Source organism: Doryrhamphus excisus, chromosome 1 (genome assembly GCF_030265055.1).
Source record: "Doryrhamphus excisus isolate RoL2022-K1 chromosome 1, RoL_Dexc_1.0, whole genome shotgun sequence".
Lineage (NCBI taxonomy): Eukaryota > Metazoa > Chordata > Actinopteri > Syngnathiformes > Syngnathidae > Doryrhamphus > Doryrhamphus excisus.
Window position 1 is genome coordinate 20,428,438 of NC_080466.1, and position 20,745 is coordinate 20,449,182.

The following is a 20,745-nucleotide window of genomic DNA, read 5'->3' on the forward strand; positions in this document are numbered from 1 at the left end:
CAATTCTGCCTCGTGATTAGAATGAGAGGAAGTGCAGTCAAATGCCCATAGAGAGCTTTATATAGATTTTAATGGAGCATCATGTAATCTGATTGAAAAGACACCAAAACAATAGATGATTTGTATTCATTTCCTATTAACCAAGCAACACACAGACATCCTAATGCTCTTTTAAGTCATCAGCCAAAGAAACAGGTGTTGATCCCATTGTGAAACAGTGAACAACATGCAGCTAATAAATAGGCTAAGGCTGCTACCTGCCACTTGGGAGGCCAGAACATACTGACTCCCTTTGTAGTAACACCCCCCCCCAAAAAAAAAACTCCAGGCCCTCAAACGCTCCCTCCCGCAGCAGTGTATGAATTATAGATTGTACTATATATATATATATAACATATGCCCAGCCCATATGGCCAGCCCTGAGCAGAAAACTCTCAAAGTCCTTAATTAACATTTTAGAGGGAAGATTCGGAGGCAGGAGATTCAGTCAGTGACCTATTTGGAGTCCGTCATCATCGCCCCATGCAAATGTGTTAATTGAGACAGATTTTCCCACTCCGCAAACATGCAAGGGATGCGATTGGACTTTTTTTTTTTGTTGTTTGTCTAGGCCATCTGATCAAGCGTAATATTCAGTGGTGCAGAGTATAACGCATATATGTACACACACACACACAAATAAATACGTGTATATATATTTTGTTTCTCATTCTCAAGTGCCTGAATATAACAAAAGACGACACCAAACTTCATTTTTCTTGCACAATGACAAAAGCGATAACCAAAGAAGAAACAACACTCTCAGGTTGTTTCTTGTTTGTCTCTACTGTAAGTTATTTCTTACCTGAATGCCTGATAACAGCAAAATAAGATTCTATCCATTTGCATTGTTTCTTGCACTCTCACAAAGGCAAAATATAACATAATGTAATATATAATCCTGTCTCTGTTCATAAAATACCTAAAAGAAATTTCAGACATCATGATTAATCATGATTAATTCATTTCCAACACATGATTAATCAGATTAAAATGTTTAATCATTTGACAGCCTTACAAAGAATCATAATAATAACATGGGATACTGTTACTGAGCCATAACCCACAACAACCTAAAACTCAACTCTGAAGCTCCGACGTCACTTCCTGTCCACCACTAAGGTCTGCTAACAACACTCTCAGGTTGTTTCTTGTTTCTCTCAACTGTAAGTTATTTCTTACCCGAATGCATGATAACAGCAAAATACGATTCTACCTATTTGCATTGCTTCTTGCACTCTCACAATGGCAAAATATAACATAATGTAATATATAATCCTGTCTCTGTTCATAAAATACCTTTTAAAAAAATCAGACATCATGATTAATCACGATTAATTCATTTCCAACATATGATTAATCAGATTAAAATGTTTAATCATTTGACAGCTCTACAAAGAATCATAATAATAACATGGGATACTGTTGGAGCCATAATCTACAACAACCTAAAACTCCACACTGAAGCTTCGACATCCCTTCCTGTCCGCCACTAAGGTCTGCTAACAACACTCTCAGGTTGTTTCTTGTTTCTCTACTGTAAGTTATTTCTTACCCGAATGCCTCATAACAGCAAAATACCAATGCAAAATTCTACCCATTTACATTGTTTCTTGCACTCTCACAATGGCAAAATATAACGTAATGTACATAATATATAATCCTGTCTCTGTTCAGAAAATATTCATGATTAATCATGATTAATTCATTTCAAACACATGATTAATCTTTAATAATTTGACATAATAACAACATGGGATACTGTTGGAGCTATAACTGTTGGAGGGAACACATTTTTTTACTGTGACACACACGAGCAGGAGCTTCATTTAGATCTTAAATGGCTTATTTACTCTACTTATGTCTACTACATTAGGTAATAGAAGTGTAAAGCCATTTCAAGCTCCCATTAGAATACATTGACAAGACAAGAGCCACCATATAAGAGGGACGACTGTATAAGAAGAAATGACTAGGCACTTTTATGTTATTTGTTGCAGTCTCACAGCGGGGCACTCTCACAGAGCTCAAGTGCAAAGTATTAAAAAAAAAAAAAAAAAGACACTGCAATTTGTGTTGCTTCTTACACTCCAACAGTGACTGCCTGGCTCATTGGTCCTCTCTGCCTTTTTGTGTTGACCACTTAAGGCCAAATAGCCAGAGCAATGTGCACTGAAGACCCTTTTGGGACATTTTCCAATACATTGCTCCATTTTAAAGCACATGAACTACAACGTATGAATGTATGCTTCCCATAAAAGACAACACATATGCCTACAATTAGTATTGTTATTTCTACAAATCCACCAAACTCCGATGAACATCACCACCATTTTGGTCGTAGAAGCCTGATTTGTTAGCCATGAACATAAAACTTCCATGCTTCAGGTACACGATTAAAAATGAAGGTAAGGATGGAGGAAATGAGAAAAAAAAAAAAGAGAGTCCAGCCAACCTGAGAGAGATGGCAGACTCTTCAAAAGACATCGGGCGGCACCGGCGATCTGTTCCATCGAGTGCGAGGGGACGTATGAAAGGCAGACATGGCCGCCGTGTGAGCGCCTGCCAAAGCTACCTCAGGGAGAAATGGTGGAAAAATACTATTTTTCCGCACAGCCATTTCTAGAGGGGGTGGGGGGCGCAAAATTAAGCAAAAAAACAAGATGAAGGGATGAATGAAAAAGTGTACATGGATCCATAGATAATTATTTTGCTCCGCTTGTGAGTCTTAGGGTTAGGAGTACAGCCATATTCTGTTGAGCTGATACGAGGTGCTTCAGAAAAGTTCTAGGACTGTTCATGGTGATCACATTCCACCAACAGTTTTTACCACAGAACCAGACGATCAGCCAGTACGGCTACAAAGAGATCTTGAGGTAGGAGGTAGGACAACAAGTGGCTGCTCACAATGACTAGTGAGTAATCAAACAGGATCCAACAGTTCCTGGCCGAGAAGAACATGACCATGCTGGATCAGCCTCCCTACTCACTCAACTTGGGTTGAAGTTCATAAAGTAAGTACATAAGATTTTATAGTCATTTCCCCAGGACACTTGAGTATGTATATTAAATGTCCATCCTTCATATAGGATGATTCATACACTCAACAAAAATACAAATGCAACTTTTCTTCATCTTTGTGTGATAAACTCAAAGATATATAAACATTTGTTAATGTTCATAAAAGGCCCATTTCTCTCAAATATTGTTCAGAAAAATGTCTAAATCTGTGTGAGACAACACGATGATTGCTCAGGTATGCCTTAGGCTGGCCACAATAAAAGGCCTGTCCAAAATGTGCAGCTTTACTGGTATGTATTTTCTCTGAGCTTGTGACTATTTTGATTCATCTAGACCAGGGGTCTCAAACTCAATTTACCTGGGGGCTCCACTGGAGATAGGGTCTGGGTGGGACTGGGCGGCATCAGGTTTTAAAAAAAAAACAAAGTCACATAGTCACAAAGTCACATTTTTAAAAACCAAAACTATTTTTATTTTTTTTTATTTTTTTGTAAATATTAATTTATATTTTTATAATATAATCTGATATACCTTACACTTTTTCAGTGTTTTTCTACAAGAAAAGCTCTGATAAAACATTCCACTGTTCTCAAATATCTTAATTTTAATTTTTCTACACAAAAATAAGATTTAAGAAAAAATTAATAAACAATTTAAGCTGTCATTTTTGGGTACATGATACAATACAGCATCCATATCAAACAGACCAGGCCGCACTAACATTAAACTTTCATATCAAGGCCTCCACGGGCCGTGAGTTTGAGACCTCTGATCTAGGTCATTGTATTCTCAGGGAACTGGGGTTGAATCGATAACAACTGGACTGTTCAGACTGTCTTAGAAGACGTTTCACCAGGCTTCACCACCAGTTCATGCTCAAACACAAAGTGGGACACCATTCAGACTAGATAGGACAGTCTAATTTGAGCAATAACTGATGAAGACTGCTCGGAAGAGATGCGAAACGTTTTGTAAGACAACCTGAACGGTCCAGTTGTGACTGATTCATTGCCATGAGATGCCGTGGGTAGAGAAGTGAAGAGCCAATTCCTGGTAAACAGCTCTGGTTGACATTCCTGCAGTGAGCATACCTATTGCACACTCCCTCCATACTTCAGTCATCTGTGCCATTGTGCGGTGTAATAACAATGCACATTTTGGAGTGGCCTTTTATTGTGGCCAACCTAGGTTACATCTGTGCATGCTGTCTAATCAGCATCTTCAGTTCAGCTGAGTTCAGCTTGAAATGATGCCAAAACGATGCTAATTGTAATAAATAGTTAAACTCTGGTCAGGCGTCTTCAATTAAAAATAAATAAAGTCATTTTTTTCCCAGAACCTTACTTTGACTTTAATTGTGTCAACTCTACTGGCTCATTTGAATATGTAAATGTAATGAAACCTTGCACATCACCCTACAAGAAGTGCGTTTCAAATAGCGGGGCGGGCCCCACTAGTGGAGACGAAGTGAACTGAGGAGTTTCAATATCAGTGCCAACATGTACCAATCTGTCTTACTCAGCATGCAATTGGAATATGCTTGTATGCTTCACTGCTCTCCATTTTGTAGCATTTTGGTTTCGGTTTCGAGTTCAGTCTGTGCCGTACAGACAATAATAATAATAATAATACAGTAAACCTCGGATATATCGGACTCGGATATATCGGAAATTCGCTCACAACGGACAGATAAAAAAGAACCGATTTTTCTGTAATGCATTTCCAATAAAAATTCATTGCATATATCAGATTTTTTATAACGGATTTCGCCTATTTCGGACAAAATCTCCAGTCCCGTTCCAATGCATTTCCATTAAATTTCCCTCGCATATATCGGATGGCCGCATCGTGGCGCTCCGATTCGCCGAATCGTGACAGGCCGCTATACGACGTCATTTGCAGCGTTTGCAGCGTTGCCTGTGCGTCCAGGTACATTAGTCAAGGAAGTGCCTTTTTATAACGGATAAAATCCGATTTACGCATATACCAGATATAAATCCGATATATGCGTAAAACGGACATTTTACGTCAACGCATGTGCTGTCACCATGATAACTGAAGTACAGTAATTACGCCCGCAAAGCATGTATGATTATATTACCGTATTTTACGGACTATAAGTCGCACTTTTTTTCATAGGTTGGCTGTTCCTGCGACTTATACTCCAGAGCGACTTATAAATGGAAAAAACTGTTTATGTTACATAAACACTGGACATCTTTTCTGTTCATGTTTATTTTTTGTGTAGCTGAATAACCATTGTGTTAGCATATCTTACACCTATTCAGCCTGTTCTCTATTCTTTTATTGTTAGAACTTGCCTTCCAAGAGGACATAATGTCTGTTTTGGTCAAGTAGTTTGGAAAATAAATTACCCGCAAAAAATGCAACTTATACTCCAGTGCGACTTATGTATGTTTTTTTCTACCTAATTATGCATTTTTGGCCTTGTGCGACTTATACTCCGGAGCAACTTATAGTCCAGAAAATACGGTATATTTCCCATTGACTTTAATTGGTCACGGGTCTGTAAAGGGCCATCACTGGGTCCGGATCTGGACCGAGGTCTGTGCCCATTTTGTGAGATTTTCCACAAATTTCGGGTAATAAAATGTTGACAGTTTAGAAACACTATGCTGAAATATTCAGATGTAAATATTTTATATAATTTCCGTCATTCTACACAAGAAAATATCACAAATCTTAATGTGTTTGTGTGAATTTTCATTCATTCATAGTGTCAGTGGGGGGTTGCTGGAGCCTATCCCTGCTGTCTTCAGGCCAGAGGCGGGGTAGATCCTGGACTGGTGGCCAGCCAACCACAGGGCACATATAGACAAACAACCATTCACACTCACATTCATACCTATGGACAATTTGGAGTGGCCAATTAACCTAGCATGTTTTTGGAATGTGGGAGGAAACCGGAGTACCCGGAGAAAACCCATGCATGCACGGGGAGAACATGCAAATTCCAAACAGAGATGGCTGAGGGTGGAATTGAACTCGGGTCTCGTAGTTGTGTGGCCTGCGTGCTCACCACTTGTGCACCGTGCAGCCCTTTGTGTGAATTTGTGTGTCAAAATAGAGTTGTTTAAGGCAATATGTGGTGTTTCTAATTTGGCCATATCTGTGGATTGTGGTGCAGATAATAATAATCCATTTTGTAATAATTCATTTTGATACCATGTGTTATTGTACAAAAAAAACAAACAAATGAGCTTGTAAGATTTAAGTTTCCAGGTAGAATGTTTTATGGAGTGCAAAATGTTGCAGTTTTGTGACTAAATATGGCATTTTGGTGCTGAATGATGACGGCCATATTTGTAGAAAGCCATTGGTGCCAAGTACAGCATGTCTCTTATTGCAATGTTGCTGGATGAACCTTTTCATGAAGCCTACTGAACTGCTTTGTGCTGCACACACCTTAAAGAGACTGCACTTTCCCTTTAGGGGTGTAAAATACCAAATGTAAATTCTATGAGTGGATGTCAGTAAAGGGTACCTGTGTCGACCTTGTTTTTCCAAGCGAAATGTAATAAAGACATGCAGTATTTCACCAAACTGACAGGGAGACAAGTTTGCATGCATTGTGACACACCTGAACATCAGCTCAGACTGGCACTCCGCCTGTAAACTATACTGATCTTGCTCGACAGGCTCATCCATAACTGCTGCCTTCAGATAATAGCATGCCAATTGAAACACAAAACGTTCCAGCTAGGCTGCAAACATTTTTTTTTCTCTACTACACCGCTTGAACTTCATACCTCCTTACTTCTCCATGTGGCCTTACTCGGGCCTTTTCACAGGCCAAACCGCACTCCGCTACGGCCTCCGAGTGCTTTTAACAATGAGGTCGGGGCTGGTACAATCAGTCCTTTGTGTCACTAGGGGTGGTTTTTTTGCGGTTATGCTTCTAATACAGCAGAGTTAACCGCAACAGCCAGGAAGCATGGAATTGCATTACAACGTACGGAGAGCACGACTAAGTAAATCAAGTCATTAAGCCTGTATCAAATGTCCCACTCAATTACATCTTAGTTGAAACAATACTCTTTTATTTAATCCTATGTAATAGGGGAGGTGGCGCCCTCCCCATAATGCACCACCACTCCCTGGCACCAAGCAACATCTTGGCCTGCACTTGCCTGAGAAGTTCAGCGGTTGGTTCTCGACAACAACGGTGGGTGCAACCGAGTGTGAAATCGTAGACGTACAATCACAACACAACCACGGGGAGCAAAATCACTGCCGATGACACACAGTCGTTGTAATGGTGCGTTTACCTTGACTTTATTGACAGATAATTGGAGGGGTTGATGTTACAAATGACTAGTTTACAGATGCTCTTGTTGACGTTCTGGTATGCAGACACAAAACGTCTTGTATTGGATAGTGGAATTTAAAGAATTCATGTTAAGTGAACCAGTCAATCATGGTGATACAAATAATATTGCTAAGTGTTTATTGAGGGTGGATTGGATTGGATTTTTCAGTGGGATATAGATATATAATGTACACGTTACGGTACGGTCCAGTGTAATCCAACCTTTGGTTAGCGAGAGTCATTCATTCATTTTCTACCGCTTATCCTTATGAGGGGCACGGGGGGTGCTGGATATCCCAGGCGGGGTACTGGACTGGACTGGTCGCCAGCCAATCACAGGGCACATTATAGACAAACAACCATTCACACTCACATTCATACCTATGGCCAATTAACCTAGCATGTTTTTGGAATGTGGGAGGAAACCGGAGTACCCAGAGAAAACCCACACATGCACGGGGAGAACATGCAAACTACACATAGAAATGGAATGGTGGAATCGAACTCAGGTCTCCTAGCTGTGAGGTCTCCGCGCTAACAACTCGACCGCCATGGAGCCCCGAGACTCATTCAGTTTAAGGAAATATATCAAAAATTGTACAAAAACATGGGAGGTCTTGACAAGACATGCATGTGACTTCAGCTTCAGTCAGCAACCATGAAATCAAGTGAATGTTGCTTTTTCTTTGGCTTTTTCCACATTTTTTAACCACTGATGACAAAGAGTAATGACATGCTACATTCTAGCATGTCGTTGCAACTCCGTACAACATAGGCATCGTAACACTGCTTCTCAACACACATATCAAACACCTGATCTGCCAGGGAATAAGAATACATAGCAAAAGGGAATTCAGTGTTGCCAGTATTCACTCAAAAAAAAGTGACAAGTAAAAAGTAACACAAGTAGCGACTTTTTCTGGTTTTACTGGACATGTTTGGAGACCCCCCCCCCTCACCCGACCCCCACTCATATCAAACTTTACAAACTTTTTCGTCGCTTGTTACTTTAAACACTGCCTGTAGAGTTAATAGAGATTTAGGGTAGCGGCAGTTTGACTCTGGAACAGATTATTTTCCATTTGAACTCTTTCTAATGGGAAAATGTATTTTAAATATGAACAAATCAGAGGTCAAACTTTTTGGCCTTAGAGGCTCCACTGTTTTTGGTGTCTTGATTGACTTTAGATGATAGATGAGGCCATCTATAGCAAATGCAGGCAACAAAAAGATAAAGACCATTCATATTAAAAATGGCAGCAATTATGTAAACAGTCTAGTTTTGTTGCTTACAGTATTTCTTGAAATGATCAACATTTTGGAAACATGACATATTACAGTGATTTACTTCAAATAAATTAGTCATTTTTAAACAAAATAAATAAAATAAACAAATAAATATAAAATAAATATATATGAATATATAAATATTTAAATATAAATAAACATTTCAACATCATGTGATGCTTCTTGTCAGGAATTAATCCAAGTATACAATTTGACATGAATTAATTTTTTTTTGTCTTTCATAAAATGATAAATGTGAATATTTCAACCTTATAGTGGAGCCTATCCCAGCTGACTTGAGGCAAGAGGCGGGGTACCTCCTGGACTGGTGGCCAGCCAATCACAGTACTTGTAACATTACAACTTTTAAATATTATTGAGTTATACCACAGTACAAATGAGATATGAGCTGCGGGATGATCCCTGGGCTACACTGATTTTTACAAATCTATAATTCGGGAGAGGTTTTGAATTTTTTTTTTTAGGAGGTTACAACGACTCGGTGCCTCACAAATGAAGCGCTCCTTGATATAGCAATATTTAAAAATGTCAGAAAGGTTGATGCTGAGGATGCAAGGTCCATGCATGCTGCATTAGTGTTTAAGACAAAAATCAGCCATTGCAGAAAATGTCATTTAAGACATGCAGCTCTCATCATGTCAGACTTTATAGCATTTACGGTCTGCTATGCTATAAAAGACTTATGTTTGAACAGAGCAAACACCAGTGAGTTTAATACACACTCACACACACACACACTCAATGCAGCCAACAAAAGACAAACTATTGAGTTACACAGCACGTACCATTATAGTGTGAGGAGATCTGCCAACACTCTCAATGCCCCATTTTCCTTTAAAAGTTCAGCTTCCCAAAAAAAAGTGAGAGAGGGAGCAAGACTTGCTCTCTTGGCTGTTGCCGGAAGCACACACACACACACACACACACACACACACACACACACGCACGCACAAAAAAAAACAAAAACAAAAACAGCAGCCGCTCTCAAAAGTGAGTCCACTCTGCAAGATCGCAGGAAAAGACGACAAGGAAAGCTCCTTTTTCTGATTTTTTGATTCGGGCTTTTAACGTCACTCCGCCATGCTCTGCGGAGACGTCCGCGCCAAAAGTGTCCAAAAGGAGAGCCAAACTTGTCCTGCAGATTTGCTTTCGCGTTTTCACTCCTCTCACATACGAAACAGACACACACACACACACACAAAAAAACGTTGAAGACAAGCGGACGGGATGCAAAGTAAGTACAATTCCCTTTGTGTTCTTTTTCTGTCTGGCTGCTTCTCGCCAGCTTAAAAAAATAACAAGTGCTGGCTGCTTCGCGAGTCGTGCGTCCGATCTGTTTTACTCTCTCTCTCTCTCACTCACTCTCTCTCTCTCTCTTCTTCAATCTCTCTCTCTCTCTCTCTCTCTCTCTGTGTGTGTGTGTGTGTGTGTGTATCGAAACGCGCAGTCGACGAAATAGGGTGGAGGGGCTTATTGCCTCCACTGCCTCCACCTTAAAGATGATTAGAGCTTCCAAATCTGAACTTCATGCGTAAATCGGTGCGTAAAATGAACCGTTTCAAGTGCATTAAAAAGAGCACACACGAGGGAGCACGTACACACACACACACACATATACACACACTACATGCACAAAACCTATATTTTATTATTTTACACTGTATGTAGAGAAAAGGAGGGGTGAATTATTAATAAAGAGAGCCGAGGTGAGCAGACTGTGGAGCGGCCACCGAGAGCAGCTGGGGCTTTAGGGGCATTATAAGCACCGGGGGGGTTAAATCACGGACGGCGGGGATTAGACGATACCTCTATTCTGTGTATGCGTGCGTGTGCGCGCCTGGAATGGTCCAATGTGGCGCAATAAAGAGAATATGTCACAAAAATAAAACAAAAGTTATAGCCTATTGGTCATGTTACGTGAAAATTCTCATATAAATGAGGGCGGGAACGTAATGTCAACAATATTGTCCCGGGGTTTGCAGGTGTGGGAGGTCATGACCTGTAAAGAGGTCAACACCGTACTTTATTTTATTTAAGTGCACAAAAACACACACAAAGTCGGTAACAAACGGAAACAAAGTGTTGCAACATAATAAATCATATTAAAAACATAAGTTACAAAAAAAAATAACCAAAAGGTGATGACATCTGAAATAAATGTAATTAAAACGAGTTTAAAACCTATACATTGATGTGTGTGTGGTTGTCAGTGACATTCCTGCAATATGAATTAATATGAATAATTCACCGATGGCCTCCCCTCGCATTTGGTTATCTCAATTATTCATTTTCTAATAGAATTTTTTATTTGCTTTTTTTTGGTTTATGGCCCAGTTTGACATGGATGGACACACACACACACACACACTCACACACAAACACTCACACACTCTCCATACACGCAATATTTCAGACTTATCGAGCTTTAAAATGTGATTGACCTCACTTAAAAAAAACAAAGCTATAGGATTATGTTTATTCATTTTAAAATGACATATTATCTAATTCAGATCAAGTGTCAATAGTACAGCATCATCATGTGCATTTTGTCAATAGAACACATTAAAATCTACACGTCTTTTCCCGCCAAATACACAAACCCAATCCGTTATATTGTTGTTTATTTTGGTTGGTGTGATATTTTACCTTCAACTGTCTTTCTTTCTGATATTTGCACAGATTAAATAATGACAAAATATAAGAGAACCGTTCGTAGCGTATAATTTTAATTTTCCTGAATTCAATGACAATAATAATAATAATAAAATATATTGTTAAAAAATTTAATCGAATGTATAATATAATACACTATATTATTATTGTTATTATTCGATAATAATGCTATTTTTGTGTCGTTGCAGACACTGGGAGCTGCTGCATGGACATTGGCCTGTTTGGAGGAATTACCAATTGATCGGAAAAAAACGTGAATAACATTATACAGCTTTAATACGTGGAATAAATAAAGAGGTGTAACCATAAAAACATTTTTTACTTCAAGCATTTTTTAATTAGATTTTTTTTAATGAGTTGTGTGTGCCTATGAAGGCCCAGTGATCTCAGGTGAAACTATTTCTTTCTTTAAAAAAAAAATCTAAATAAGGCAATTTATTTTATACTTGATATTACATGAACTAAAAGTGAAATATGTAATGTTTAATTCAATACAATGATTTAATAGAGTAGCAGTGATGGTGCAGAGAGGGTTACGTGAATGGGTGTAAATGACAACAACATAGTACACAAACTATTTGATTTGAATATTAAAAGTGTGTTGCTAACTTTAGAAAAATGTGTTTATTAAAACATTAAATTGGATCATTAACGAAAAAGTGAGGACACACACTTGAATTGTCAATGAATGTGTCTTAAATAATAATGTATGCTGCCTCACCATATGTGGATAAAACATACAAATACAATTATATACAATAATCCTGCTTGATTTGCCTTTTTTTTAAATAATACATTTTTAAATGACATTTGGGCTCTTTATAAAAAACTAAAATAACATGAATGATTGGCATGCTTTATGAGGTGAAATGTGCTGCCTGAACGAAAGTCCAGAGTATTCACCCCACGAAATGTAAAGCACTTCATCACACCACAGCATAAAGCTTCTAAAGGCATGCTGTTTTAAAGAGCAGGCAGCAGTTTTATGTGGCCTACAAACCCCATCAGACCTCACTGGGGCGAGAAGAGGAGGGGATTTTGCAGCAAGAGGCATTAGAAAAGTTCAAATTGACTTTTTTTTTTTTGGAACAAGTCAGATCATAGGGTGGAAATTAAATCAAAACATGGCTTCTGTTGTGATTGTGTATAGTAATATAAGAGGGAAAGTGCAGCAATAATTCCTTTCTCAATGCACTGATGTAAATAATGTTATGGGAGTGCATAAATAAAGTGGCAAAATTATCCACAAATTGTAAACCACAGGAAAAATTGTAGTAAAGGGGCAGTCGCACATCATACATGTACAAATATTTACAAAAATAATATTTATGAGAGGATTAAAATATGCTCTGCATGTTGCAAAATAAAATCATATAAACAAGTGGCAATCCTAAGAGAGCATTATTCTTGTTGTTAAGACAGATTTTTCTTTAATACAGATGAGCACCGTACCTAATTTTATGGCCAGTGTGTTGCCTTTAAGTTCGGCAACATAGTAAGGCAAAATAGGCCTAAAAGATGTTTGCTTCTACGTGTGAGGAGTGCAATAAGAGGTATGAGAGGATAAACAAGGCCCTTTTTGTTTTAGCGGTGGGCTAGGCGGGCAGGCACAGTGCACAAGTGTTGTCTAGCATCACAAATGTCCAAATGTTGGCCTGGATGGACACAGGGAGGCCCTTTGCACGCTCGCCATGGCCACGCTAGTAAAGCAGCAGCAGCAGCAGCAGCAATTGTGGACTAGAGTGAAGAGAGGAAATACACATATAGCAAGTGCAGGCGCAAAATGAGAAGGCTAAATTGCAGCAGAAAAAGGAAATAAAGAGAAGCTGCTAAGCGGCCTTTCAAGGGGTGAGGAATGCTCGACCCTGGCACAGGAGAATGAAATGGAGGGTGCCCCCCCCCATCTGACTGCTGCCAGCCCATCACATTCCCACTCCAGACTCTTGGAGAGGTTAACATTTGTAAGCCAACAGTGGTTTCCTGCAGGAGGTTGTTCACTGCCGCATTTAGAGAGACAAAGCCTCTAATGTGACCCCAAATCAGAATGAATGATGTGTCTAAAAGCGCTTGCATTCAATAATGAAATTCATACTTTGAAGTTGCATGCACCGACATACAGTATAAAACAGGGGTCTCAAACACGCGGCCCGCGGGCCAAATGTGGCCCGCAGGACACTAGTTTGAGGCCCCCGTCTTGATATGAAAGTTTAATGTTAGTGCGGCCGGCACAAGTTTGATATGGATGCTGTATGGTATCATGTACCCAGAAAAAATTATTACGTTTGATTAATGTTCATGTTAAAGGTTAAATAACTGTTAATAGTTATCGTTTCTTACGTTTTTATTATTTGCTGTTTCATTATTATTATTATTATATTTATTTATTACTGATTGATTGATTTTCTTTATTCTTGATTTGTTTATTTTTCATCTTATTTTGTGCAGAAAAATAAAACTTAAGATATTTGAGAACAGTGGAATGTTTTATCAGCGCTTTTATTGTACAAAATCGGAACCAAAGCACTGAAAAAGTTTGTATATTTTTCTGTTTTTAATAAATGCGTTTTTTTGTTTGTTTTTTTTGAAAACCTGATGTGGCCCAGTCTCACCCAGACCCTAGCTCCAGTGGCCCCCAAGTAAATTGAGTTTGAGACCCCTGGTATAAAGGATTGCATTTGAAAGGTGAACCAAGGTTGTCCATGACAGGGTATTTTTTTTGTATAAGAACTACATCAAATTTAAACAAATTTGGATATTTTTTGTATACTTTCTGATTCTGATGTCACTTTGGGGTCAAAGTTGGACGCATGCCATCACGGCGGTCCTGTGAGCCAAACGGCGGTTATCACTTCCTAATGAGCCAAACCAACACTGTCCGTCAGGAGCTTGGCACGACACGAGCCGGTCCATGGGTTCAGAAAGGTTGGCTTCGTTGGATTAAACACATCTTGAAGCAACTGAGTCAAAATGGAGTGTGTTACGCTGTTGATTCAGTCTCTACTAGGTTGCTGTCTAATGAAGTACATGACGTCCTCTGGGGAAATTGTCTTGTTCTGGTATCATAATAGGAGTTCAGAACAAGCAAAAAGTGCAAAACAGTGCAGGCGTTAATTTTAGTGTTTAGTGTTATATGTAGTATTTTTGGGCGACATGGACCTTAGCATGATATGTTTGGGTTGTATGTTTCTTGTATCAAAAGCTACAAACCTTTTCCCACATAATTAAAAAAATAACCGTACCGTCAACTGCATGTCTTGTTTTAAGGTCTATTCATCCCATCTAAATTCTTCCGCTGATCTGAGATCGATATCCCTCTCCCCGGTTGCTTCATTCAGCTCATCCTGGTGGATCCTGAGGCGTTCCCACGCCACCCGAGAGACATAAGCCCTGTCTACACGGAAACGTTCCTGGAATTTTTGTCTTTTTTTTTTTTTTGGAGGGTAGAAAAAATTCAGGTTCAATTTTGTATATTGTTGCATCCAGAAGGGAATTGATCACTGGCTGAAAACGATTTAATAGAAAGAAACACGTACCTACAGCACTCTAAACAGATTAGCAGACAGAACCGCATGACACCAAAATGTCTAGATGACAAAGTTGAATAACTTCTATGAGTTACTTTGGGGTATAAGACCAAAAAAAATCAGGAGAATTTCGACCGTGTTGAGTCATGCCACTCAAAGTATTCAGATATGTTGTCGGCTTGTCACTTCGGGTCATGTGACTTGTCAGCACTGCAACGATATGTCAGCGTTTTCAGATTTTCCCACTCTGGAAGATGTTAAAAAGTACAATTTCAGGCCACCCAGAATGCTGTTTCCGTGTGGAAGAAAGGCTGAAATACTTTACTGACCTGAAAACGTTCCATGTGGACAGCATCATAGTCTTTCCAATGTGTCCTGGGTCTCCCCAAGACCTCGTATAACGGTCGGACCTGCCCTGAACACCTCCCCCAGGGAAGCATCCTGGAGACATAAAAATTGGTCAGATTACCACTCTTTGCTGGTATTGCTACTGCGCTGTGTATTTTTCTGCTGATTGAATCCGAACCAAGTCCAAATGATGGATATTGGACTAGTCTTTTTCACCTGTTTTTGCTCTTCGCTTTCTGCCATGTTTACTTATATTGCTTCATCAATATGCGTTACTTTAATAGGGCGATATAATTAAAACCACTATCTACAAAGTTGTATCGTTTCTACTGCCGCAATGAACAATTATTTTCTCTGTCGATTAATCTGAAGTGTTTTGACTAATCGGTTAGACCCCAGACGGACCAAATTAATATGAACACAAATAGTTTGTGGTTTGGTCAGCAACTAAATGGTCAGCACTAAATATGCCTAAAACATAAAGATAATCAGTCTGAAGGAATGTTTGAAAATATTAACATTTGAGAAGTTGAAATCAGATATTTGTAATCAAAAAACGATTATCAAATGCCAAAACAGTTAATAGAATAATTATCAATGAATTGTTGCAGTTCTAATCATTTCTATCACCCATTACTACATAATCAATTCAATAAATATAAAATAAGTAAGACGTACTAGGGCTGCACGGCGGATGAGTGGTTAGCATGCAGGCCTCACAGCTAGGAGACCCGAGTTGAATTCCACTCTGGGCCATTTCTGTGTGGAGTTTGCATGCCCACATTCCAAAATCATGCTAGGTTAATTGGCGACTCCAAATTGTCCATAGGTATGAATGTGAGTGTGAATGGTTGTTTGTCTACATGTGCCCTGTGATTGGCTGGCGACCAGTCCAGGGTGTACCCTGCCTCTCGCCCAAAAACAGCTGGGATAGCCTCCAGCGCCCCCGCAACCCTCGTGAGGATAAGCGGTATGAAATAAATGAATGAATTATTTCCTGGTTGATGCAAAGATGATGGGAAAATGGTCAGTGCCATTAAGATTCTGGAGATGATCCAGGTTTAATGGGTTCTTTTGTGACCCTGGTACCACACTCTTTACTTACATTGTTGTCCGTACTTCACACAGAATTCTGCCAACTCCTGCGGACCAATCAGAACCACGTAATGTTTCATAATGTATCTTGTAATGTCTGAAACAAATTAAGGTCACCAAGGTGATGCTGTTGCAAAGCTGGTCTGAGCCATGCTTCACTAACTATGTCAACAATTATCATGCATGGGTATAATTTTAAATGATGTAACACCAGGAAGCACTTCTCTTGATTCTTCGGCAGGCCCTCTAACCTGGATAAATGCTTTAATCTTTAATTGGGCGCTTTAATTGCTGGTTTGTTTCTCTCATGAAGGATGAACCTGTTGTACTTCTTTTGGTTGACTGTTGGTAAACACGCAGCTGTGACACAAAGGTCATGACCATTTGAGAATGGAGCCAACTATGATAGAAGCAGAACCTTGCATTTTTTCGGACGGAATCACTAACCAAAATAGGGAAAAATGTAAAAGACAATGTACAGTGGTGTGAAAAAGTGTTGCCCCCTTTGCTCATTTTGGTCACACTTAAATATTTCAGATCATCAAACAAATGTAAATAATAGTCAATGACAACACAACTGAATAAAAAATGCTAACCAAATGAAAAATCCAAACCATGATGCTGTGTGAAAAATGATTGCCCCCTAAACCCCCCTAAACCTAATAACTGGTGAGTCGAGGAATTGTGACCCACTCATCTTTGCAGAATTGTTGTTATTCGACCACATTGGAGGCTTTTGCAGCATGAAGCCCTGTTTTAAGGTCATGCCAAATCATCTCAATAGGATTCAGGTCAGGGCTTTGACAAGACCACTCCAAAAGTCTTCATTTGGGTTTTCTTGAACCATTCAGAGGTGGACTTGCTGGTGTGTTTTGGATCATTGTCCAGCTGCAGAACCCAAGTTGGTTACAGCCTGAGGTCACAAACAGATGGGCAGACATTTTCCATCAGGGTTTTTTGGTGAAGAGCAAAATTAATGGTTCCATTTATCACAGCAAGTCTTCCAGGTCCTGAAGCGGCAAAACAGCCCCCGAACATCACACTACCACCACCATATTTTACTATTGGTCTGATATTCTTTCTCTGAACTTTTACGCTACATGTAATGGAACATATACCTTCCAAAAAGATACATTTTTGTCCCGTCAGACCACAGAGTATTTTCACAAAGGTCTTGGGAGTCATCAAGATGTTTCGTGGCAAAATTGAGACAAGCCTTAATGTTCTTTTTGTTCAGTTTGGTTTTGGTCTTGGTACTTGCCATGCAGGCCATGTTTGCCCAGTGTCTTACTTATGGTTGAGTCATGAACACCGACCTTAACGGAGGCAAGTGAGGGTCGCAGTTATTTGAATATTGTTGTGGGGTATTTTGTGACCTCTTGGACGAGTCACTGCTGCGCTCTTGGGGAAATTTGGGTTGGCCGGCAAGGGAAGGTTCACCACTGTTTGTGGAGATAATGGCTCTCACTGCAGTTCACTACAGTTAAGTTATGTTTCAACGTGGGGGGGGGGGGGGGTATTGTTGTTATCGTTGACTAATATTTTAATTCTGAATGATGATCAGAAAGTGATCTGAAGTGTGACAAACTTGCAAAAAAAAATCAGGAAGGAGGCCAACACTTTTTCACACCCCTGTGACTCAAGAGTCCTCAACTACTGTGTGTACCAACTGATTAATTGGTCGATTATTTTTTCCATTAATCATTTTTTCAAAAAGAGCACATTTTTGATTTCCTTCTCTTTATTCAGAAATAGAAGCTTTGACAGAGCAAATAAGTGAGCAAACACCAGGTTGCCTCTTGAATATTCTGCTAAAATGATGAATAATTAATGATTAATCTGAAGTTGATTAATCTGTTTCAATCTGTTTCTTTTTTTTAATTTCATGTAATCGGCTATGCCAAAGATGGACCAAAGCTGATATATGTGTGAATATCTTGTTTTGGCTTAAACACAAAGATAATAGGTCTGCTTTCATCGATCACAAAGAAAAAATCTGAAATCAGAGGATATGTACGTACATGTTTAAATTAAAAAATGATTAATCAAAATAGTTGTCATTTAATTGGGTGATTGATTAACCATCTTTGCAGCTCTAGTACATGCCATGCCATGTGTAATCACTCTTGAACATAGTACTTCTCATTTCGTAGGACTACCTGAAGTACTATGTACATTGTCTGTACTCACTCAACAACAAACTAAGTTTCTGTCCACTATACATTTTTCATCACTAATTATGATATATTTATTATGACTTATTATTAATGTCCAGTAAGTTACTAATATATGACATCTTTGATATTGTGTTCTATTTAAACATTGGTAAACGGTACATGTTGAATACAGGAAGTGCACAAACAAATGTATTAGCAATTGATGTGAAACTGAAAGATTATATTAATTTATTCATTTTCTACCGCTTTTTCCTCACGAGGGTCGCGGGAGGTGCTGGAGCCTATCCCAGCTGTCTTTGGGCAAGAGGCGGGGTACACCCTGGACTGGTCACCAGCACATATAGACAAACAACCATTCACACTCACATTCATACCTATGGACAATTTGGAGTCGCCAATTAACCTAGCATGTTTTTGGAATGTGGGAGGAAACCGGAGTACCCGGAGAAAACCCAGGCATGCACGGGGAGAACATGCAAACTCCACACAGAGATGGCCGAGGGTGGAATTGAACCCTGGTCTCCTAGCCGTGAGGTCTGCGCGCTAACCACTAGGCCGTCGTGCCGCCCTATATTATATTATATTATATTATATTATATTATATTATATTATATTATATTATATTATATTATATTATATTATATTATATTATATTATATTATATTATATTATATTATATTATATTATATTATATTATATTATAATATGCACGTTCAAAATAAAATAAAACCAATGCCAAAAATACATTAATTATCATGTAAGAATTAAAATCTTAATACATACTATCAATAATAAACATTAAGTAATTCACAAAAGTAAAACAACAAAAAAATGATATAATGAAATGAAATGAACACTTGAAATTTCGAGTACTTACAGCCGGAAGTATCATCACAAGGGTCTATTGCCTCATTGTGAGCCATTCCAGTGCATTAAGGGAACCTGCTTGGGGTACCAAATATGGTTCCTTGCCCAAAGGACTTACACATCAATCTATCAAGAACACAATGTCCCACCCTCACCCTTTCGAGTGTGTTCATGAGCCTTTGTGTGCTAAACCATCAGCAAACGTGACCTGACGAGAGGTCACCTAAACGGGCCTAAATTGCTGGAGTGTGTGCGTAAGCAGCATCAGCAGCACACTTTGGGCGGGGCAGGTCAGTGTCAAAGTTAGGAGGAGTTAGTTTGTGTGAAGAAGAGGCGGGATGGTGAATGTGTGCGTGTGCGTGTGTGTGTGCTCCCCCAGGAGAAAAAGAGGAGTCCTAATCTGTTTTGCTGGCTCAGCTTTAAAGCGAGAGCAAGACACACTAGAGGCTCTCTCTGATCCGCTGCCCCATCCATCCCTCACTTTGTCTCTCTCCTCCATCTCTCCTTTCTCTGTCTCTCTGTCGTTCGCCTCTCTGCTTTTAGCCCTCGTCTTCCCGGGCCCCCCATCCCTATGCTCTCTCATCTGTTGTGTTGGCCCGTTCTGGTCTTTGTGTGGTGAAGCCACCCCCCTCGCCCACCCGCCCACACAAACACACACACTCACACCCACGTACACACACAGACACAACCTACCCTCATCATCTCCAGATAGCGCCTAAGAGCTCTGATTCCACTTAATCACTCCGTTTTTTATTAGTTTTCCCTCACAGGGTATTTTGTGTTCTGAGTTGCGTTTATCTATTATGCTGTTTCAGATTTATTGCTTTAGGAGGCAGACTGTGTGGCGCTCTACTCGCCAACACGCGACACAACGCCGTGATCTCCCCGCGTCTGCCCCTCTTTTTTTGCCTGTCTGCTTTCATCCTTTCAAAATTAAACGAGCAAACACACAAGTCACTTTTTTTTTTCTCTTCTAAAGTTTGTTTTCTTTTATTGGGCAACTTGAGACCTTCATCCTGGTTTATTTAGTGTGGCGTACGACAGCAGATAAGGGGAAGGGAGCGGCATCGTTTTCTGGCATCGCACTCGACACTTGCATCCATCTGTCCTTGAGTTCTGCACACCTCCTTGCATATTAAGATAAAACTACTAATTTAACTATTTCATGTATAAAGCACTGAAATGCGGATAACAATCCATTAACTGATCAGTAAGAATTGGGTTAATTAAGAATTAATTGCAATTTGAGGCACAATGATGGCAAACTGCTTTTTACTTTAAATCTGCATTTACGCATCCATCTATCCATTCATCCATTCATTTTCTATACCGCTTATCCTCATTAGGGTCGCAGAGGCATGTG

The 20,745-nt window shown here is 39.4% G+C and overlaps 1 protein-coding gene across 17 annotated transcripts in view; it reads right to left on the bottom strand.

Moving 5' to 3' along the window:
* LOC131124059 (nuclear factor 1 X-type-like) overlaps positions 1-20,745 on the bottom strand; it is a 185,126-nt gene that overhangs the window by 135,365 nt on the left and 29,016 nt on the right. For 16 of the 17 annotated variants that reach the window (XM_058065529.1, XM_058065525.1, XM_058065518.1 and 13 more), the window contains one exon: positions 15,225-15,336. In XM_058065529.1, coding sequence (XP_057921512.1) covers positions 15,225-15,336 — 112 coding nt within the window. Of the gene's footprint in view, positions 1-9,483; positions 10,027-15,224; positions 15,337-20,745 lie in introns of those variants that run through there. The other variant, XM_058065531.1, reaches the window with a different exon arrangement.